This window comes from Sphaerodactylus townsendi, linkage group LG01, assembly GCF_021028975.2.
Source record: "Sphaerodactylus townsendi isolate TG3544 linkage group LG01, MPM_Stown_v2.3, whole genome shotgun sequence".
NCBI lineage: Eukaryota > Metazoa > Chordata > Lepidosauria > Squamata > Sphaerodactylidae > Sphaerodactylus > Sphaerodactylus townsendi.
Genome location: NC_059425.1, coordinates 170,219,422 through 170,242,770, shown reverse-complemented (window position 1 = coordinate 170,242,770; position 23,349 = coordinate 170,219,422). Strand labels below are relative to the sequence as shown.

The 23,349-nt window shown below is 42.9% G+C and overlaps 2 protein-coding genes across 5 annotated transcripts in view; one reads left to right on the top strand and one right to left on the bottom strand.

Moving 5' to 3' along the window:
- Positions 1-4,820, top strand: part of ATAD2B (ATPase family AAA domain containing 2B) — a 91,143-nt gene extending 86,323 nt beyond the window's left edge. The window contains exon 29 of the mRNA XM_048506088.1: positions 1,427-4,820. Within this exon, the coding sequence (XP_048362045.1) occupies positions 1,427-1,468 (42 nt within the window). The 3' untranslated portion in view covers positions 1,469-4,820. The remainder of the gene's footprint in view (positions 1-1,426) is intronic.
- Positions 4,821-10,143: 5,323 nt separating this feature from the next.
- Positions 10,144-23,349, bottom strand: part of KLHL29 (kelch like family member 29) — a 577,596-nt gene continuing 564,390 nt past the window's right edge. For all 4 annotated transcript variants that reach the window (XM_048499196.1, XM_048499205.1, XM_048499182.1 and 1 more), the window contains one exon: positions 10,144-12,926. In XM_048499196.1, coding sequence (XP_048355153.1) covers positions 12,743-12,926 — 184 coding nt within the window. In that variant the 3' untranslated portion in view covers positions 10,144-12,742. The remainder of the gene's footprint in view (positions 12,927-23,349) is intronic.

The window sequence follows — 23,349 nt, the reverse complement described above, 5'->3', positions numbered from 1 at the left end:
ATGCATAATTTAAATATTTATTAGATTGTAATTATGACCTGATTGAAAAACTAGTGAAAAATCTGTGACACGCAATTTCTTTGACACCCGCTGTGACGCCCCCTTCCGCACTTACCCAGAGCGCCTGGCACCCTCGACACTTCTTTCAGGTTCAGGGTATATGTAGGTTAGGATGTCACAAGCTATGACCCAACGAAGAAAGATCGGATACAGAAGGTCACAGAATATTCGGAAATAGCAAAATAACAACTTCATTAAGGGATACTAAAACTGGAAACCTTTTACGGACTACCTATTGAAAAAATATAGTAGAAGAGAAATAATTGTAGGATTTGAGATTAAAAAGAAAACAGCAGGTTGAAATAGAATTTTAGAAATGATAAAGTGTGTAACTGATAAATTGTTCCATTTAAATAGATGCATGAACCTAGAATGAATTAGAATTTAACAGTGAGATAGCTGGAAGTCATTGTTTGGTGTTATGGTGTGTAGTTGGATAATAATAGGTTGAGTCCAGTTATTGTATGAGTTATGCTTTAATTCTTTTGCATATGTTTTATTTTTTATGCCTAATAAAGGTTTTTGGATTGGATTGATATGTTTTATTTGTAGTCCATGAACATCTGGAGAGCCGCAGGTTGCAGACTCCTGGGGTAGCCCATCCCCCTTCAACAACAGGCTGTCACTTACACAGAGTTACTAGGGTTGGGGGCTCAAACATTTCCATTCACACACTGCCACCATTTCTTCATCTCCTATTTTAGAGAGAGGGAGAGATTAACTAGTGTGTGTATGTGTGTTTCCTTCTCCTAGACGTGCAGTCCGTAAGGTTAAACAAAATGAAGTTAATTTTTATTTATGATAATGAACATAACACTCAAGAAAGTAAGGCAGAAGTTACAACATTTGGTTTCCATTCAACCTTTGAACTGTGTTCTTATTCTGGCAGCTGGGATCCTTCGGTTACAAACTGACTATTTTCAGCCAGCCCCTAAGCATGTCTTCTCGACAGTTTCACTGGGCCCCCCTCCTTTTTCGCTCTACTCCCCAATTGCTATTTTTCATCTGTCCTTCCTTAGCATTCCCTCAAGCTCTCAGTGTCAGGGAAATGTGGAATGTAACCTGTCTGTCACATACATATTTATTCCTATTAATATAACTAGGAACTAAAGCCACTTGAATGCCCAAGAATGGGTTGTAGTAGAACTCTGCTTGATAAGCTACAATATTGCCGTGGCACAAAGATAACTTATAGTTTGAACTGTGATCGTTCGATTTGTGATAGTACCCTGCGTAGAGAATTGTCCTTTCAAGTCCTTATGCTTGCGAGAGTTCTGCGGGACGTTTTTACTTGACTGTTTCCTTCTACCACCACTCTTTATTCGAGTACCTGTGAGTACTTAACTTTTTTGCCGTTTGCTTTCAGGAGATGGAGAGAACTGTTCATACATTTGAAACATTCCTGTGAACTCTTCAAGGCACGAGAGGTTGATCTCTTCATAAGCTGCTTGCAGGAGAGCAGTCTTCTGAGCCATTCGATTTCCAGTCGCACCAAGTATATGCAGAGCCTTGGTCTTCGCATGCTTGCTCTCTTCTCACTTTCTGTTATGAATTTGGTGCTATTGTCTCAGGTACCTGAAACCAGCCAGCCTACAAGAACCAAACGGAACTTCATAAATATTTGTATCTTGATATAAATAAAGAATACAATGCCACAACTTGGGGATATTTTTTGTTTTGGTGCTACAGAAACTGCTGCTCATTTCTGCTGTCTACATGCATTATTTTGTGAGAAGCTTCGGGCAAAATGGAGCCGGCTGAGGAGAAAACAGAAACAAAAACTTACCACACGCAGACTGGATAATGCTGATCTAAAACTGATTGTTTTGAAGTGGGCAACTTCTACAATTTTACTTTCAGTTCCCCCCCCCCCTTTTTTTTGTTATTCTCCGAGGTAACGGACTGAAGTTGGTGGTGAAGAATTGTGGTAACAATGAATTATTAACTTGGTATACAATAATGTGAAGATGAGGCTCTCTAGGGCTGCCTTCAAATGTGCCTTTTTAGTCAGAGGAGGAGGAGGAGAAGGCTATTCAAATAGTTGGGATTGTAGCCAGTGGCAGAGTTAGAAAGTTATTTTCAAAATCCTGTGTTCCCAAAGAACAGCTTTAGGTTCCCACACTGTCAATCAGCAGATTATGTTTCAACATTTCTGTGTTGCTCTGCAGAAGATTAAATTATGGGGAAAAGACCTCTCAAATTGGTTAAAAAAATGCATTTGTTTCACAGGTGTATTTGGTTTTTAAAGCAAATTACCTAGTGAAAAGTTTGCAGTGGTTTAAGGTGGCTGTAGTTAGGTTTTTACATGTTCCATCTTATCTTTTAGATCTTTATTTAAAAACAAAGATTTATTTCCACACTTTCCGTTATGTTGGAAGCTAAGACTAACTCGACGGCTGTACGCAGGAAAGATGGTTTGTTCTGCAAAACCTTTACAGTATGAATTAGACTAGGCTCATGTTCAGTTCAATCCATATTGAAGCATATTGTTCAGTTCAATCCATATTGAAGTATTAGTGAGACAATAACTGAATGGCCATTCTTCGGTTGACTACTGTTTTTTTTGGACCGCTGAATTGGCCCGTAAGGGTTGCAGTTCTCTGGAGAGTAATGATAAGGTGATAGTTCTCAAGCTCTGTTCTGTTTCGGGAAAGTAAAAAAGGTGGCCCACTCTAAACAGCAGGAAGTCCCTTCAACTTGTCTCCAAGACAGATTTCTCTCAGACTACCCCATAGAAAGAGAGGGGAATAGGGGGAACACCTGGTATTAAATGTTGTGACGGGGAGAATCCATTGATAACTTTACCTGAAACTGCAGGAGTGTCTTCTAAAATATGCAACTCAGTAACACTTCGTTGTAAATCAAGCAAAAACAGTCTTGAACTGCCGCAGAGTCCTTCAGCTACCTCAGCTTTTTGTATTTTCGTTACCAACAGTGTTTACAGAAAGCTGTAATTGCTCTGCTGCTGTTCACCTGCTGAAATTAGGGTACATGTCACCCAGGTGTGTTGCTTATTTGCAGTAAGTCACTGCTCAAATTCAGATGCCAGCCTCGGGCTGCTTCAGTGATCCAAAGTGCATTCTTTTGGTTCGAGATTTTGACAGATTCCAGCCAAATCTTCCCCGAGCCCATCCACGCCCAAATACCACTTGTTTAGTTCTTAGTATGCGTTTAGTCAACAGTGTTCAAAACACAACTCCTGTAGAAAATGCTGTATTTTTAGGTGGGAAAGTGCGATTAAAAACAAATACATTTTAACCTAGTACTTTGTTCCTTTTTAGAAATTTGATTGTGGGGGACTTTTTCCATTATTTTTTTTCCATTAGTATTTATTGCCATCAACTCTGTTTAGGATATTTTGCTGACAAATCCATTAGCATTTTGTATTTTGATGGAAATTGTTACGAGACTCTTTAAAGATTTGAAGAAATAAAAAAATGTAGCAGATTTTTTGTAGCAAGTTTCTGGTAAAACAGTTTTTTGCAAGTCTCGGGTTCTTGCAGCATTTTTTAAAATATTGTAGTTAGGAAATTCCTTTGTTCAAGTAGCAGCAGCACTTGTGAAAAGAAAAAAAAAACTGCATACATTTTCTAACAGGTTGCTAAATTTGTACAAGCAGAAATAATTTAAATATAGTAATCAGATAATTTGAAGAGTATCTTGAATTTGTGTCCAGCATTAAAAATGCTTCCGACCAGTCATTTATTAAAAAAAAAAATACAATCTTTAGTAGTTTTTGAATGTTGATAAAGTGAGGAACAGCCTCTAAATGTTTTAGATCTTTCGGAAGAATTAGCTTATATAAATGTATTAGTGGACAACATGAATAAAATTATATATTCTCCCTTTTGGCTCCAAAACTACACTAATACGTATATTGTTTTTCTTTACTAATAGCTTAGTGGTTGTAGGGTAAAACCTGTTTATCTCTCCATGTTGTCAAAGCTGTTTACTATTTGTAATTTTTTTTATTATTGTTTTTGCCACATAAAATTGGCAATAATTTGTACAAATCAATTCCTGTTCCTTGTTATGAATATTACCAATGAACTCCCGGGCAAGGCTTTCTCCTAGGGCCGGATGGAGGTTAAATTGCTGTGGGGCTAATGACGGAACTGCTCTAAGACGAACTTGGCTATGGAGTTTAATTGTGTTTTGCAAGCTTGAATTTCACCTGTGATTAATTTATGTTTTGTGTCCTCTGTATCGTTACTTGAGTTTTCTCATATGCCAATGTATTTATTATAGGATTATTGGTTTTGTTTTTTGCTAATACCTCGTCTTCCCATTCTTTTAAGTTGGAGGGTCAGTTCTGGCTTTGATATTTTGAATGGCAGGTCCTGTAGCTGGTAGTCTCTTCTCTCCCTCCTTCCTTCGCCTCCACACTCTTAATTTTTTTGTAAATTCAACATGAGCTTAGATTTCAGCTTGTACCTGCTTCTCTTCTATATTGTACATTGGTTTGCTTAGGCAATGGGGGTGTCTTGTTTTTGATTTCGTTCTTGTGTGTCTACTTTTGAATTACGTAAGCTTACATCATCAGCTATGGTAAATTTTGGATTCCATATGTTGTACTCAGAATTGTGTTTCACTTGACTTCTTTTTCTTTTCTCTTTTTTTTGCATCTCAACTTTATTTTGCATTAGTTAAGTAAATTATTTAATTTTTTTTTTTGAATTCCTGGATATTTTGAACATTTTACTGTAATTTGTAATATAACTGCTGTGAAATACTTGAATAAAGATGACAAGTAAGATGGGTTCTTGGTGTCTTTTGAAAGCCTTCACGTTGTCTAGGAGCAGCAGTGGCGTAGGAGGTCAAGAGCTCGTGTATCTAATCTGGAGGAACCGGGTTTGATTCCCAGCTCTGCCGCCTGAGCTGTGGAGGCTTATCTGGGGAATTCAGATTAGCCTGTACACTCCCACACACGCCAGCGGGGTGACCTTGGGCTAGTCACAGCTTCTCGGAGCTCTCTCAGCCCCACCCACCTCACAGGGTGTTTGTTGTGAGGGGGGAAGGGCAAGGAGATTGTAAGCCCCTTTGAGTCTTCTACAGGAGAGAAAGGGGGGATATAAATCCAAACTCTTCTTCTTCTTCTATTTGGGTATCCGATACAAAATTATTAAACAGCTTGGGTGGTATCTGCTTAGGAAATGCAAAACTGGACTCTAGATGTGTGAGGGGGTTGGAGCCTATTTTAATATGCCTAATAAAGGTTGTTGTATTGTATATGTGAGGGGAAGACTCTTCTCTAAGCAAACCTACTTTACCTGCTTGCCCTGCCCCAACCCCTCATTTTCCTGTCAAATTCTTATAAACAAAACTAGCAGTTTTGGGAAGTTAATCAGAAATTGCTTTGAGCAGTAAGTTTTGAAGCAAATTTATGCTCCTGAAAGAGTGGGGGAGGGAGGAATTTGACCTTGAATTTCACCCTCTATGTACTTTGTGTACATGCTGTCAAGTCACAGCTGATTTATGGGTAGCTGTAGAGTTTTCAAGACAAGTTGTTTGGAGGGGTGTTGTTGTTACCTGTATCTGCCTGGCCTGAGAGAGTTTTGAGAGAACGGTGACTGTCCAAGGGTCACCCAGCAGACTTCATGTGGTGGAGGGGGGAATCGAACCCTGTTCTCCAGATTAGAGTCCACCACTCTGAACCATTACAGCATGCTGGCTCTCAGAAGTTTCAGGGTGTGTGTCTGGGGGCAGTGGTGTGGGAAGACAGAAATGATCTTGCTTGCCATAAATCTGAATTCAACCAGAGTTTCTGGCTCCATTTCAACAAAACATGGAGAACTTTTCATTCCTTCGGGTCCATTGTGTTTAATGAGATTTTATTTACTTTCCCCTCCTAGACAGCAGTTCCATACTGAAAGCGCCTTCCGACATTCCCTCACGTTTCCGGAGAAATGCTCCATTTGTCCTCTAGGGTACTCTTTAAGAAACACAAGTCCCAAACATATTCGGGCTCACCAAATTAGTTAAGGGATTCCTTTTTGGTCCAGATCGTTAGGTATGGTCAGCTGAACAACTTCACAAAAAGGCAGGCACCACAAGACAAAAACGTGTTTTGCCACTCAATAAGTGGAAGAGATGCCTATTATCACATGTACAGTCCTCAGCTGTACTTTCCTTTTGGCACCCTGGAGGTGTGGTACATTGTTCTCTAATGGGACAGCTGAAAGGATTGCCAGACAATTAACTGTTCACATGTAGGCTATTAGTGGCACAAAGCCTGTTAGGGAGACTCAAACTCCAGAGGGGGTTGACTGTAATTTAACATACATTGTACTCCTCGTATTGTTTGGTTTAATTGTTAATGTGAAATGGCTCGTGTCCATGTGCATTTAACAGATTTCCATCTGAGTCTTTATACCATTATGCTGCACCCAGAATGGAAATCATCATTTAGTTTAAAAAAGCAATTAAATTAAAGCATTTAAAAGAACAGCGTTTTAAAAAATAAAGCCCCAGTGGCAAAACTGTGCACGTGGTTCCAAATTTCTGGTGGTTCCCATCACAACTAAATAGTCAATATTGATTAAGCATATGTTGAATGCAGCCAACTTGTTTAAAGCAAGTAGAGGTCTTATGACTGACATGGTTAACAGAACAGTTAGTCTGACTCAGCAGTAAACTCATGAAAATTTGATCAGTTTGGCCTGGCAAAATAGTTGCCAAAGGCTTTATTAATTAAAATAGCAATTTCTTGCTCAGAGTGAATCTCTGCATGGCCTTTTAATGCTGCTAGAATGGGACTAGCAGTGCGCTGGAAAAAGATGGGCAGCGCAATCCAGAGGGAGGGGGTGAATCCCTCTCTGGATGCGGCATGGGCTTTTGCTGGCGTAAATGCTCTCTTGGGGGCACTTGCACTGATGGAGGGGCAAATCTGAGATTCCCAGCCATGACACTTGGCCTCGTGTAGATAATGGAACCCAGAAACAACATTTCTGCTATGCACTCTATACCTAGGTGGTTCTCTGGGAGGATGAATACGGAGGAAAAACATACCCTGTTTCTCCAAAAATAAGACACCCCCTGAGAATAAGACGTATTAGAGGTTTTGCTGAAGTGCTAAATATAAACATCCCCGGAAAGTAAGACTTAGCAAAGTTTTTGTTTGGAAGCATGCCCGCCAAACAGAACACCAGAGCATGCAGCTGTAGAGCGGGAAACTAAGACATCCCCTGAAAATAAGACATAGTGCATCTTCGGGAGCAAAAATTAATATAAGACACTGTCTTATTTTCGGAGAAACACGGTATCAAAGCTGGGTGAAAATGCACTGCTTTTAGATTCCCATTTTTCAGTTGAAGGTCTGCAAGCTGGACGATGCAAGTTGGATGATGGAAGAATTTGGGAGATTTATCCAACAAAATTAACTAAAAATAAAAGGGGGGGGACCTTCAAATTAGTTAAAATATGCAGCTCTTTGATCTGGAATTTACTATAAAGTCCCAAGAGTTAGAATTCTTGGGTACTCCTCAAGCATGCTTTTATTTGGTAGAAGAGTTTGGATTTCCTTTCCTGTAAGGAGTCTCAAAGCAGTTTACAGTCACCTTCTCTTCTCTTCCCCTCCCCTCCCCACAACAGACACCTTGTGAGGTAGGTAGGGCTCTGAGAGAACTGTTACTAGCCCAAGGCCACCCAGCAGGCTTCATGTGGAGGACCGAGGAAACAAATCCAGTTCACCAAATAAGAGTGTACTGTTTATCTAGAGGAACTGGGAAGCAAACCCAGTTCCCCATCACTGTTAACCACTACACCATGTCTTTGTGTGCCAAATTTGTGTTTTGCAGCATTTACCTCTTACAGCTAGACTATGCACTATTGCTGGGAATGCAATACTCCGATAATATTGTCCCATTTTATTTGTAATTGATTTGGTGGAGAGTTCAACTAGGAATGGTGACCTTGGTTGACTTCTTTCAGAAATTCTTGCACTCTTAATGTTTGCACTTCGATATCATTAAAGGATTGCTCAAAGGTGCACTTGGTGAAAGATATTTGAACTAAATGTACATGGTCTGACTGAAACAGTGAGATTTGGTATGAAATGATACCTTGGATTTGCTGAGAAGTTGTCTTCAATACAGTAGGGCGAAGTTATCCAGCTGGTTAGGTCATACCCTCAATAGTTCAGGAAGGGTATGCAAATTTTTGAACCCTCTTCTGGCTGACGGGGGTGGGGGGAGTCTAGTATAGCAAACCCTACCTGACCCCCTGCTCGGAGAAAAATGATTGTTAACAATAGGTGGGTTCTGGATAATTTCGCCCCACTGTAGGAAAGACACCTTCACAGGTTAAGTCTAAGGTATTGTTCTCCTACTGTAGGGCTTCAAGTATCCTGCTGAATATCCACCAGAACTGAACAGGGGGAGGGACAGTAATCATCAAGCCACATAACACAATAACAGAAAAATAACAGATTACAGTACTCGACCTTAATAGTGCAAAGAAACCTCTGTAGTGTTACAATTTTAATGGCCTATAGATACATGTCAGTTTTCCCTCAAGGCTGCAGTCAAGGTATGCTGAATTTGTTCCTATGGAAAACGCCTTTATCCAGCAGGGTATGACATGTCAATGCATCTTCTTGTTAAAACTTGTCCAGGTACCTTGCAGATATGTATGACAGTAAACATGATGTAAGATGCTAGGTTTCCCTTGTCATAGTGAGGAATGCCTAGCAGCTCACATTTGTGTGTATGCATTCCAGCCCTTTAAAAAACAGCATGCGATTCCCTTAGTAAAGCAAAAACTGGTGTTGTCCAGAGGTGGGTTTTGAATTTCTGAAAGTTTTTAAGGGAGAGATGCTGCATCTCCTAGCAGGTGTGTATATATTATTCTTTTGTCACAGGCTTTCCATCAGTATCCCAGAGGAAACAATTTGTACGTACAAGCAAAATCAAAATATCCCCTGCCTTCCTCATCTTACCAAGTAGTATTGACTTGCATTGCATAATACCTCCTTTCCAATGTTGGTAAGGTTGGTAGCGCCTTCAACTCACCCTGGGTTGTTACAGTTTAGGGCTGTTTCTCACTGACTTGGGAAATCTCTGATGTTCAGCCTCACCCCACAACACAAACGAACATGGTTTAAAATACTGGAGGAAATATCTCAAAGTTGGCCAAGTTGGCCATTAGGTACACTGGCTGAAGCCATATTTTGGCTTTAATTGGTAAACTAGACCTAGTCATATTACGCAATGTTGTATGGCTGAACCAGTTCTTTCAACGAGAGAGGAACTTGGGATCAGGAGCAGCAGTGGCGTAGAAGGTTAAGAGCTCATGTATCTAATCTGGAGGAACTGGGTTTGATTCCCCACTCTGCTGCCTGAGGGAATATCTGGGGAATTCAGATTAGCCTGTACACTCCCACACACGCCAGCTGAGTGACCTTGGGCTAGTCACAGCTTCTCGGAGCTCTCTCAGCCCCACCCACCTCACAGGGTGTTTGTTGTGAGGGGGGAAGGGCAAGGAGATTGTAAGACCCTTTGAGTCTCCTGCAGGAGAGAAAGGGGGGGATATAAATCCAAACTCTTCTTCTTCTTCTTCTTCTTCTTCTTCTTCTTCTTCTTCTTCTTCTTCTTCTTCTTCTTCTTCTTCTTCTTCTTCTTCTTAATTGTACTTGGCCAATCATTTATTCCCTGCTGAGTAGTTATAGCAAGCATGTGACGTCCAATGGAACAGCAGAGGAATTGCAAACCTGTTTTAATGTTCTCAGAGGAAAGTCTGGGCGTTATAAAGCATTTTATCAAAGGATTGATGTGAATTTTGTTCTCATGAATTAAAACATCAAGGTGCACGCGTGTGAGATTGCACCGATGGACTGTTTGTGAGAAACTGATGTGAAAACCAAAGATAATTTTGTGATACTTGATGGAAAACGTTCTAGATGCCTCAAGGAAAAGAATGGCAAAACATCAGCTGGTGGGAAAAATCAATTCTAGATTCCATATTCCCAAAGATTTTTTTATTTAAAAAAGGTTTTGGCAATTGGGCCCGGAAAGGAAGCTTTATTAAGACCAATGATATAATGATGCTCTGGTTTATTTAAAATAAAGTAGTCCAATTAATGCTGGATCTAGATCTAGAAATAGATTTATTTTAACAAGAACTTAACAGTAAACATATATACAATATCATTACAGAAAACCCTGTGTTTTAGTATTCACAGAAACAGCCAGTTTTGCTCCAGTGTGAGAAAAGAAGAAATAAGATAAATTTGGAGATCTTGAATATTTAGCAAGGCTTATAAGCTAGCACCTCCTTTGGAGGTAGACACATTGGTGCTAAGATTTGACCTGCCCCAGGCAGTTAGGAACGTGCATGCCAATCTCTTTGGGTCCATCTTTGCACAATGGTTAATGAACACTTCACTTGACTTTTTTTTCCCTTTGAAGAATAAAGATAAGACTACGCAAGCCTGAATGTTATCGCCCGTAGGTTCTGCCTAACTGAGTATTTCTTTTGAAATATGGCAAGATACAAATTTCCCACTAATAATCTGTTTTGTATAAATTTCTCTTTAACAAAATAACTTCAACGTGATTGGCCAGCCATCTGTCATATGCTTATCCAAAACTTTCCAATTAAAAAAAAAAGCTTATTTGGTATCAAAATCCACTAGCCATTGGCTTCTGCTCTGTGGCTAATTAAGGCTGTGATTCTAGCCACACTTGCTGCGAAGAGACCCGTTTCAAATGGATGGGCCTTGCTTTCAAGTTAATGTGCTTAAGAGTAAGCGCAGATGTCACGCACCCGCGGGAGAGATGCTACTCAAAATAGCACCCCTGTGGTGAGCCCCTCTCTGGCTCTTGTAGTTTTTAGCAGCACTCACCATATTGACACGGTTATCAAGCTGTGATTTGCTTGGCTCTCCCCCCAGCATCACCCAAGGACTGATCTCACAGCATGACAATGCTACGCTGTGCGGTGAGAATCCTAAATGTTACCAAAGGGACACTTTCCAACAGCATCCCCGTGGAGGCACAACAGCTGCTCCCACTAAGTTACTTGCGACTTAATGGATCAAATCCCCTCGTGGGTGTAATCTTGATGTCATTTATTTCCAATGGCAAAGACTTTCAATTAAAGTAGGGCTTACCGGTATGGCTATTGTAGTGGACAATAGTGTACCTCTGATTTGGAAAGGTCTCTTTCTAATGACCATGACGAAGCTCAGTGAAAGATCAAGAGTGCGTGTGTTTGTGTGTGTGTGTCTGCTTCCGTTTTTCTTCCTGGCTGATGCAAAGGAGATCAGCAATAGCTCCTTGGCTTGGGTGGGAGCGGGGTCATCGTAAGATGTTTAAGTTGTTACGACTGCAACCACGTCTGACCTCTTCCATTTACAACTGTATAAAGAAATTTCCACGTCACAATGCGTCTCTGAATATACAATATTTTAATATACATATAAAAATATAGCCCTGCTGTGTATATACTTACAACTCTACATAGTAACCTTTCTCCTCACCCTTTCTCTAATGCCGGCTCTAACCTGATGCATTTTTGAGAAAACCTGTGTTGTGAGAAGCCACAAAAGCACTTTTTTTTTTTTGAAAAACAGCCATTGAAGCCTCTTTAAAAGAAAAAAGGTTTCCTTAAGACTTCTGCATATTCTTGGGAGGGGGAAGGGGCGGAGAAAGAGAGAGAGAGAGTGTGGGTGTGAAAAAATAGATGAGATCTTATAGATTCATTTGTCAAAAATATAGACAGTAACATACATCCTGGCTATGGGACTTTCCCCCCAGTGGTGAACTCAATCCCCCAACACAAGCCAACGCCTCAAGGAACTGGCCCCAAAAATATGGAAACCCAACACAGAATTTTCATTCTAAACTTTGATTAGATAAATAAACGTTTAATAAAAGCTCCTAGATGCCTCTTGCTTTACAGAAACGTAGCTTGTCACTTTGCTCATACAGTAGAAAAACAGTAGAAAGGCAGAAATGAGCCCCTCCCCATGACCACACATTCACATTGGCATACGACGTCAGAAAACCCCTTTTTCGTTTTGTTTTGTTTTGTTAAAAGGACATGGAATGCTAGGAGACAGACAGACACACCTCTATCCTTTATTAGCTCTGCTATAAAGAGCTGGGAGAAAGACGCTTGCTCTGATGGAAGACTGGCTTCACTCTACGCAGTCTGTCACGTAAGTTCTCTCGGTCACTGGTACTGAAAAGCGTGTGTTGGTTTAAAAACAAAGTCGCAATCAAAGTGGTAAGGGCACTTTGACCTTCCTTTCTTAGAGCCCCCTGATGCTTAACGGTGTAATACCAAAACTGAATTGCTGCAATTTTTTTTCAAGAATCACACTTCTTCTCTAGGAAGGTACTGCAGATTTTCTTTCCCTCCCCCCAACTAGTTGATCATATTATGAGAAATGCTATTGCACCTGGGTAGGAAAAAAAATACCCTATGTCAGTAAAGCACCACTATGACATCTAGTGGCACATCTGTGTAAAGTTACACAAGCGTGGACATAGCACAAAGTGCTCTGCTCGTCATTCACCGAAAGGTGAGGATGGATTCCTACATTCGCTGTAGAGATTGTGTCATTTTAGAGCAATATATTTATCATTTGGATTTCCTTGACTTTCCCCCGTTGTGACAGTTTCTCTCCTGGGCTTGCTGTAGGCAGCTGGCAGTTGGTTTGACATCCAAGTCCTTGTGTGCATCAACCACTCTGAATGTATTTTTTGATTACTACGCAGCCATGTCGGAACACAGGACACGGCATGTTGGGTAGAAGCGTCCATGTGTTCGTCTTGGGGTCATAGGCTTCCATGTTTCCTAGAGCAGGCCCTTCGCTACTGACAATTCCACCAGTGGTATAAATTTTTCCATCAAGTACGACCGCGCTGTGTAGAAAAAGAGAGAGAGAAATGATAAGGATAGGTAAGCATATCTCGCTGATCTCTGATGGAAGCTGCTGCTCAGAAGGAATGCGTGAGCGCCAGCACTGCTTCGTTACAGAGGCTGAATATGCACAAGGTCTTTGCGGTGTGGTGGAGGCAAATATCCCCCGCAGCAAGATTTCTTGTACAGACATATTTCCTCTAGCCCTGCTTTCACTTTCCACTCTCTCTGCGGCAAGCAAATCCACTTACAGCACAATTTTAATTTTGCTTTGCTGCCTGAGTGGGACAGATTTGCATGTGGGCACAGCTTTGCCCTGCACCTCTTTCCTCCGCCTATTAAATCAATCAATTACCAATTAAAAAATAGAGTAAGTCATTACCTCATCATCCACACAAATTACCAAAGGTTCTGCTTTGCAAAACTCATGAAACTGTAGTGGTGCTAAATGTGATGCAGAACAACCTGTGGCTGGAGCTTTCAGTGGCTTTTTCAAATAATTAAATTCAAAACACATGCCAACTAACAGAGCAAGGGGCTTAATGCAACCCTCTGCCCCCCCCCCCCCGACAACAGCCAGATTTGCAATTGAATAGCTTGTGGCAAACATGCAAGGTACACAGAAGCGTAGCTGGGCAGGAGTGTGCCCAGGGTGCACTCTGTGTTTTCCATCCCCCTGCGGCCTTGGCCCTTCCGTGGTTTTCAGTTTTCTTAAAACGGGCCAGGCTGGTGGTGCAGAGCCAGGCCTGGCAAGGTGGGGCGAGGGGGACGGGGTCAAGGTGATTTTTGCGCCCCCCAGGCACATGCCCGGTGCAATGTGCCCTCCCCCTTGTAGCTCCACTACTGAAGGTACGTATTAGCTACTGGGTTCTGTTCAGCTAAAGTAACTGGCAAGTTTCTCTTCTTCTAAAAATAAATATGGTATCAGGTTTGGCCATAGCAATGAAAGATCAGAACAATTACAGAGGTACGTGGATGGCAGTCATCCAAAGAAAGAATGCAGAGAGCTTGGTGGCTTGCAGGCTCTTACATTTGCCTACTGGAGGAGTGGCTCTCTCACACATGTCTTAATGGCAGGACAAGAAGACTAGGGACCAATGTCTTCCTGTACCACTGTAGTGCATACCTTAGAAGGAGCTGGAGGTGCGGACAATATTGAAAGCAGAGAAATACAAAACTAAGAAATGCAGATACAATGCAATGAAAAAAAAACCAAGCTCAGTATGTGAAAAATGGGTTCAGCTTGCTTTGTGAACTGCTTGGTATGACTCATATTTGCGACTCTTCATTCTTATCAGGAAGGGAAAACCAGTACAATTAAGCTGCTCATGGAAGCGGCTATTTCGGGCAAGGCAGGATTTGGACTTTGAGGTAAGGTGACCAGGCGTCCGCACTTTTGGCAGGTGGACAGGGTCCCCAACCTTACCCCTAATCTGTCCAGCGCGTCCATGGTTTTGTTACCTGTCCTGATTTCCTTACGCCTTGCATGGGGAAACGCTACGGTTCTCGCCCTCGTCACAAGGCGGGAAACGAAAGGGAATAGCTTCCCCCAGAAGGCTAGCAAGTGTGGCAGCCCTCATCGCAGCATCTTGCGACGCCGTCAGGAGACTCGCATTGCCTTTTGGGGCGCTTCCCGGTTTCCCGCCCTGTCACTTTGGAGCGACTTTCTCACTTCCCCCAGTCAAGCTAAAATCTATATACTGACAAGACATTCACATCTGTAGATTAGTTCTCACTGAATGTCACTAAGTTGGACAGGGGAGCAACAGACCGAGGAGAATAAGGGTTAGGTCCTGTCTAGAATGCCATGGGCACAAAGGGTGGATGATTGTTGCTGGTTCCCCCTCCTGCAGAAGATGTCTGATTCCCCCCACCCAAGCTATTCCTGGGGTGTGTGTGTGTATGGGGGGGGGTCCTTTACCCCTCATGAGCAGCATTTCAGCGTTTGTTTTGTGCTGCACTGGGATGGAGGAATCAGTGAAATAGCCCCCCTGCTCTTGTATCTGTGGAAATCAAGGCGGGATCCAAGACAAAGTCCAGTAGCCTTACTGAGACAAGATTTCTTCCTCTTGAATCCCAGTGACAAAGACAGACCATAAATAAAGTAAATAAATATTAAACAAACAAAAATTAACAAGCTATTCAGAGGCTCTACCACACACCCAGAAAACTTCCCTCATTAGGAAATGAACAGATATTTCATTATTCTCTTAGGCAAGCTGCTATTCAAATATTTTCATTTAACCAGACAGCTGATTTCTAAAATTAAAGCCAGGTAGCAGTTAAAACCAATACCCTACTTACCAGGGGGGAAAAATGCTTAATTTTTTTTTTCTGCACAAGTGCCATCAAGCAACTTTAACTTTATTTTAGATTTATATCCCACTTTATTCCAGCAAGTCAGGTTCAGGGCGACAAACAACAACAACATTACAGGAGATTGTCTTAAATTTGCACACACATTCTATTTGGTAATTTTTTTTGTTTATAACAGGTTTTTTAAGGCAGGATGTGTCATCTAATATTCATGGCTGTCTTTTGTGTAAATACTGGTAGATATTTTAATATGTGATGGACCATGGTCCTAGTGTTATTAAAAGGTATTGTCGAAGGTTTTCACAGCCGGAATCACTGGGGTGTTGTGTAAGGTGACCAGATGGTCACCTTCGCTAACCGGGACAGGCAGGTGGGCGGCCCCGCGTGTGCGTGTGCGCGCGTACACTCGCGCAGCCGCAGGAGCGCACAGCCTTCTGGGGCGCTGCCGTTTCCCACCCTGTCACAGGGCGGGAAAAGGCAGCGCCCCAGAATGCCGTGTGCACCTGCGGCCGCGCGGGAGGCTGCCGCACTGCCTTGCGCCCCAGAAGGCAGTGCGGCAGCCTTCCAAAACCAGGGACTTTGGGGAAAACCCGCGGGACACAGGACAAGTTCGTTAAAGGCGGGAATGTCCCGCCAAAAGCGGGACGGCTGGTCACCATAGTGTTGTGTGATTTCTGGGCTGTATGGCTGTGTTCTAGCAGCATTTTCTCCTACTAGAATGCGGCCATACAGCCTGGAAACCACACAGCACCCCAGTTATTAAAAGGGTTTATTGATTTGTCAAAGGCTTTCATGGCCGGATTCAACTGGTTCGGGTGGGTTTTCCGGGCTGTGTGGTCGTGGTCTGGTGGACAAAGTGTGTAACAGACTCCCCTCCGTGATACACCTCTGAAGATGCCAGCCACAGATGCAGGCGAAACGTCAGGAACAAGATCCACCAGAGCACGGCCACGCAGCCCGGAAAACCCACCAGAACTGGTTTATTGATTGTGTTTTTAAAATGGATGGTGGCTGTTTTTTCCTTTGAGGCTCTGGGTGGCGTCTGTAGGGTTCCCTGGCAGTCTCCTATCTATGCACTATCCAGATCACGTCTGCTTAGCTTCAGTAGGACTGTTTCAGCAAGTGGCTTGCTTCCAAGTACACCTCAAGACAGGTATTCCAAATAAGTGAAGCAATTGCTTCTTAAGTACAAGAGGCCTTCATATCTACTTTATTTTGCAGTTCAGCAGTCTACAGGAGCAGCAGTGGCGGAGGAGGTCAAGAGCTCGTGTATCTAATCTGGAGGAACCGGGTTTGATTCCCAGCTCTGCCGCCCGGGGAATTCAGATTAGCCTGTGCACTCCACACACGCCAGCTGGGTGACCTTGGGCTAGTCACAGCTTCTCGGAGCTCTCTCAGCCCCACTTACCTCACAGGGTGTTTGTTGTGAGGGGGGAAGGGCAAGGAGATTGTAATCCCCTTTGAGTCTCCTGCAGGAGAGAAAGGGGGGATATAAATCCAAACTCCTCCTCCTCCTCCTCCTCCTCCTCCTCCTCCTCCTCCTCCTCCTTCTTCTTCCACTGCAGCTGCTGAAAAATATACAGAAACGGGCAATCCTGTTGGGGTGGGTGAAGGGTTGGAAGCCTTCTTACACCAACATTTGTGCACTAAACTGAAATTTGGTAGGAAGGGAGGGGGAGAAAGCTGCAGGTTTCTCTTCAGGGGGAAACGGCAACTTCACTGCTAGCTGCTTTTGATAGCTACAATTCTTTTTTCTTTTCTTTTTTTGGTCCTCTGTCTTGACATCTATTATGAAGATATTATTGATGGCTGACATGTTAAGATAATTGCAATAATTAGGGCACAGCTTTTGTTGCTTAGATCTATTAATACAAGGAGATTAAATGTGTGCGTGCCACCAGGACCCAGACGGAAAAAGCAATGGCTGAGATTAAGCAGGCCCACACTCAGTGACACAAAAGCAGTGAAGAGAAATCTCAGGAGAGAGGTTTGAGTTTTGCTTAGGACAGATTCAGATCCCCCCCCCATTCTACCATGGAAGCTTGCTGGGTGACAAAGGGCCATTCATACACTCTCAGCCTAAACTACCTCACTAGGTTCTTGTGAGGATAACATGGATGACAGGAGAATGATATAAGTTCTTTTGTGTCTCCATTGAGGAGAAAGCTAGGTATAGAAATGAGTCGAGATATATTTTAAACTGTTTTTATGGTACGCTTCCAGCCCGAGGGCTGTTTCATAGATATTAGTGTAGACTGCCGACACTTTTTTAAGAAGGTGAGGAAGAAGAAGGGTTTGGATTTGTTGGAAGTGAAGGACTTTACACTGTTACGCTGTTTCCTGCCTCAACCTACAGAGGGTTTTTTTACTAGAGAGCTAGTAGCTAGATAGGGACCTTGGGATCCATCACGCACACGCACGCACACGAGGTAAGGCTTCTGCTGTGTTCTAGCCACCCGTGCCGCTCTGCTAACTACGAATAGGGATAATCTCCAACTACAAGGAGCACTTATCCCAACAGGATCTATATCTTGCCTTCTCTCCTGTAAGTCCCAAAGCAGTTTAAAAACTGCTTTCCCTTCCTCTCCCCACTACAGACACCTTCTGAGGTAGGTGTGGCTGAGAGAGTTCTGAGAGAACTGTGACCGGCCCAAGGTCACCCAGCAGGCTTCATGTGTAGGAGTGGGAAAACAAATCCAGTTCACCAGATAAGAGTCTGCAGCTCATGTGGAGAAGTGGGGAATCAAGTCCGGTTGTCCAGATTATGACTACCACTTTTAAGCGCTATACCGTGCTGGCTCGTCTTAATGTTGACTATGTTATGGCTGGTGCTTCTATGTTATCGAGAGTCGACATTATGCAGAGGTTAGAGTTTCAGACTAAGAAGTGGGAAACCCAGATTCAAATCCTTACTTTTACCCCTTCCGCACACGCAAAATAATGCGTTTTCAAACCACTTTCACAACTGTTTGCAAGTGGATTTTGCTATTCCGCACAGCTTCAAAGAGCACTGAAAGCAGTTTGAAAGTGCATTATTCTGCATGTGCGGAATGAGCCTTTGTTATGGAAGCTCACTCGGTGACCGTGGGCCAGTCACTCTCAGCCTAACCTGCCTCACTTTATGTAGGGAAAATGGCCAAAGGGAGACTGCAGGGTATGCTGAGTCCTTTAGAGGCAGGCAGGCAGGATAAATAAGTAAGCTGAAAGAGTAAAACAGGTGCAAAAACTCGAATGGATGCTTTGGTGGGTGTAGAGGGCTTTCTGAGGGAAATAAATGCACTGAGGTAGCACCTCCCCCAATATAAATTATTGGGCACAATCTTTGCTTGGCAACTCTTGAAGGGATGGGGTAGATGACCTTGCTCTGAAACTCCCCCAATCTCCTTCCACTTTCCCAAAGGTGACAGATTTATTTCCTGTTATTTATTACTGCCCTTCCAACCTGTCATCTCGGCCTTGCCATGATTGCTACAATAAAAATCGCAAGCAAAACACCGGCCCAATGTAGTGGCCGGACAGCCTGATTCCCCCGGCCATTTGATCATCCTCTACTTCAAATACTTTCTGAAAGCTCTAAATGGGACAGCATCTTAACAGAAAGGAATAAATGGTCCCGGGAAACGGAAGAGGCAGAACACTGGAAAAGCTTTTCACAGTGAGAACTGGAATGAACAGCCACTCCAGCTGCCTGATTCTTGATAAAAGTCTACCCAATAGAGCAGTGGTTCTCAACCTTCCTAATGCTGCGACCCTTTAATACAGTTCCTCATGTTGTGGTGACCCCCAACCCTAACATATAATCAATCTTACAGATGGAGAACACTGATGCAGAGAGTCTTAGGCGACCCCTGTGAAAGGGCCGTTCGACCCCCAAAGGTATCCTGACGCACAGGTTGAGAACCACTGCAATAGAGACTTCATTAGCAACAGAAATGAATAGGGTTTTGTTGTTGTTATTATTATTATTACTACTACTACTACTTTTATTTATTTATTTATTTATTTATTTATTTATTTATTTATTTAATATACCGCCCCATCCCCGGAGGGCTCTGGGCGGTGTACAACATAAAAACCGTGTATAAAATCATCATAGTCAAACTTCATAAATATAATAAAAACAGTAGTTATATCCCAGGATGGCATCCCACCTAAACCTAATCCTCCTAGAACAGGGGTAGGGAACCTTTAACATGCAAAGAGCCATTTGGACCCGTTTTCCACGGGAAAAGAAAACACTTGGAGCCGCAAATAATTTTTGACATTTAAAATAAAGATAACACTATATATTTTGGGGTTTTTTTTACCTTTTACTTCGCTCATTCTGAGAAGCGCATGGATGCATCTGCCCTGCTGCCTGCAGGGCGGGGAAGGATGAAGCCGGTGGCTCGGCCTCGCCGGCCGCCGGGAAAGCGCCCACCCCGCTCCAACGGGGCGGGCGAGAGGGGAAGCCCGCGGTGCGGCCCAGCTGACTGCAGGCAGTTGGTGCGTCCGCCCTACTGCCTGCAGGGAAGGTAAGGATGGGGCCAGCGGCTCGGCTTGTGGAGCCGCAGTGCAAGGGCAGAAGAGCCGCATGCGGCTCTTGAGCCGCAGGTTCCCTACCCCTGTCCTAGAAGGAGGAGGGAGAGGTAATGGGTCCTGATGGTATTAGGACCTGTAGGTCTCAATAAAGGGTCCCGATGATATTGGGGACCCATGACCTGGGGGAGGGGGCTTTGAAAGATGAACTGGTAAGGCATAACCATGAGGATCGTGAACCACTGCCCTAGGATTGCCTCTGTTGGGTGAGCTCAGCCTTGAGGATGTATTTCCTTTTCCTTTGCTGGACCCCACTGCTCATACGGATGGTGAGGAAGGAGGCTGCTGGGTATTTACAAAAATAGTAATAGGAGCAAAAAATATTAATGTTCCTAACAACTTAGCCTCACTGTAGTTCAGCAGAAGCAGGAAGTTCGTGGTCTCAGTTCAATCTGTCGGTTGTGGAAATGTCCTAAGAAACCAGGCTCACAAAACCCCCAGTGCGAACACGAATAATTTGCACCGCATCTTCAGAAACACAGCAGAGGCATGGCTTATTTGGATGGTGTCAATTTTTGCACTCCTGCGTTGGGTTCTTAAAGGAGAAATAACTCCCATTTTAGTAACATGGGGCCTTTCCCCACTTATGGTAATCCCCCCTAGAGCAGCGCGTGGCATCCCTGGCACGCGCCTAGGCACCTCCATGACCCCGCGCTCTGTGCGGAGTCATCACAAGGCGCCGTTTAAAAGAGCGCCAGGGATGCCACGTGCTGAGGGGGCGCGACAGCGGCAGCGTCGGGGCGGTTGCGCTATCGCTGCCCCTGTTGTGGGGCGTGCTGGGGGACCCCGCACTACTTGAGGAGAGTAGCGCGGGGCTTAAGGTAAGTGGGGAAAGGCCCATGCTAATTTCTGGGAGGGCAGCATTGTTTATGCACCATTGCTTCTGTTGAGCTCATTATATGAGTGCCAAAAAAATTTCTAACCACCTGCATGGAGGAATAGCACTGGTTTATATGTCATCCATATGTCATATGTCAATCCAAGAAGTGAGGTTTATTGTAGGCTGGGTTGTTCTGGAATTGGAGTGGGGATATTGTTATGTTATATTGCTGTTGTTACTGGATTATTATTATTTCATTTGATATACTATGTTACCGTTATTATGTAATTATCATATTGTTATTGTTATGCAATGTTATATTAATGTTGTGAAACGCTATATTAATGCTGGGGATGTTATCATAAGTTGCTTAACTTGCTCTGAGCTGTTAACCTGATAGTATTATTTTGATCTTGAATTGTTGATTTGTGGATCCACTGAAATGGATATTGTCTTTATATGTAGCCTTATGGTTTTGTATTATTATGTTATTGTTATTCCTATTATGTTGTACACCGCCCTGTGCCCTCCAGGGGAGGGCGGTATATAAATTAAATATCCTATCCTATCATGTTCATTGGATAAAATTGATGGGGGCTCCAGATATAATTAGGCCTGGGCTTCTCCTGGAGTCCCCACCAAGCAGATAAACAAATGCGGTGAAACCATGCTGCCTGCCTTCCAGCGTGTCTTCGTGTGTCAGCAGGTTCAGACTGATTTCACTTTTATCTCAATCTGAACCACCAATAATGAACTTCTTCGCATGCAACCTGCATTGATTGTTACAAAGATTATGTTACTTATTGATTGTAGACCTGTGTATACCACTGAACAAGGCCTACAGGCCAAGACGTGTATGGTCTTGATAGTTTTTTATTGTGCAACCAGTTTCGCTGTTTCATGCAATTCCTCATATGTATGAAATTTACTTTTTCAGGTTTATGTTTTTTAACTCTTTTAAAGAGCAACTGCACAATAACCAATATGTATTTGTAATGTTATTTTTAATTGTTGTAGCTCAGCTTTCTATGTTCCTAGCCTGTTTTATTGGTTATCCCTTTATACAATTGGGTCCCCCCCCCCACTACCAACAAAAACAAGTACTCTAATCCAAGAATTATTAGAGGGTATGGATTACAGGGAAGATCTGTGACTGGGAGTAATTCATATATTACTAAGTCCTTGTGCTCCCAGGTAGGCTTTTATTCAGATGTGTGGCAGGAATGGGATGCCTGGGACTTAATTCTCAGGTGTGAACGTGCTTGATTTGGATGGGGACGGAAGTGCATGGAGAGTGTTGGCTTTAGCTTCCCCTGTTCTTTGCCATTTGCCGGACCTGAAACGACCTCAGCGAGTTGATATTTACCCTTTCCACTGGGGACATTTACATGTACTCATGGATAACATGCAATCAGTGAAGCTTTATTACGGTCACAGACCAGCATAAGAAGAGTTTGAAGAGTTTATACCCTGCTTTTCTCAACCATAAGGAGTCTCAGAGAGGCTGACAAGTGGAAAAGTGGGGAATCAAACCTGGTTCTCCAAATCAGAGCCACCTGCTCTTAACCAGTGCACCACGATGGCTCTCTAACGTAGATAAGACACAAATAACTAAAAATATAAATATATCTGAAAGAATCTGCTGGAAAAAGTGAGAACACAAGAAAGAATGTAAATATTAAAAGGAAACAAAAAATTAAAAAACTACAAAAAGGAGTCAGGTATAAGGGAACTACAACATAGGCAAAAGACTGTAACTATGAAATCACAGTATACTCTAATAACATTAATAATTATTAAGCATGATTTGCAGCGCAGACCATCCTATGATGTATTTCAAGCGCTGCTATACAAAACCTGGCAACATAGTATGTTATATCAGGATTGGTATCTGTAAGTAGCAAAGAGGATAAAATTGTTCTGTGTGACCTGGAAATCTATGCAGCAGTGATGAAATAAAACTAGTACATATATTTTTATAGTACTGACATCAGAGAAACATATGTTCATGGTTTCTATGTGTCCAGATTCACAGGGACATTGTCTTTCCTGATAAAGAATCTTTCTATATCAGCCTTCAAGGACAGCTGAAGAGAGGGCATGCACGGTGCCAGAGTAACAGCCCTCCGATATTTAGGTAAGAACATAAGAAGAACATAAGAACAAGCCAGCTGGATCAGACCAGAGTCCATCTAGTCCAGCATTCTGCTACTCACAGTGGCCCACCAGGTGCCTTTGGGAGCTCACATGTAGGATGTGAAAGCAGTGGCCTTCTGCTGCTGTTGCTCCTGAGCACCTGGTCTGTTAAGGCATTTGCAATCTGAGATCAATGAGGATCAAGATTGGTAGCCATAGATTGACTTCTCCTCCATAAATCTGTCCAAGCCCTTTTTAAAGCTATCCAGGTTAGGGGCCATCACCACCTCCTGTGGCAGCATATTCCAAACACCAATCACACATTGCTTGAAAAAATGTTTCCTTTTATTAGTCTTAGTTCCTCCACCCAGCATTTTCAATGTATGCCCACTGGTTGTGAGAAAAAGAGGAAAAATTTCTGTGTCAACATTTTCTATCCCATGCATAATTTTATAGACTTCAATCATATCCCCCCTCAGACGTCTCCTCTCCAAACTAAAGAGTCCCAAACGCTGCAGCCTCTCCTCATAAGGAAGGTGCTCTAGTCCCTCAATCATCCTCGTTGTCCTTCTCTG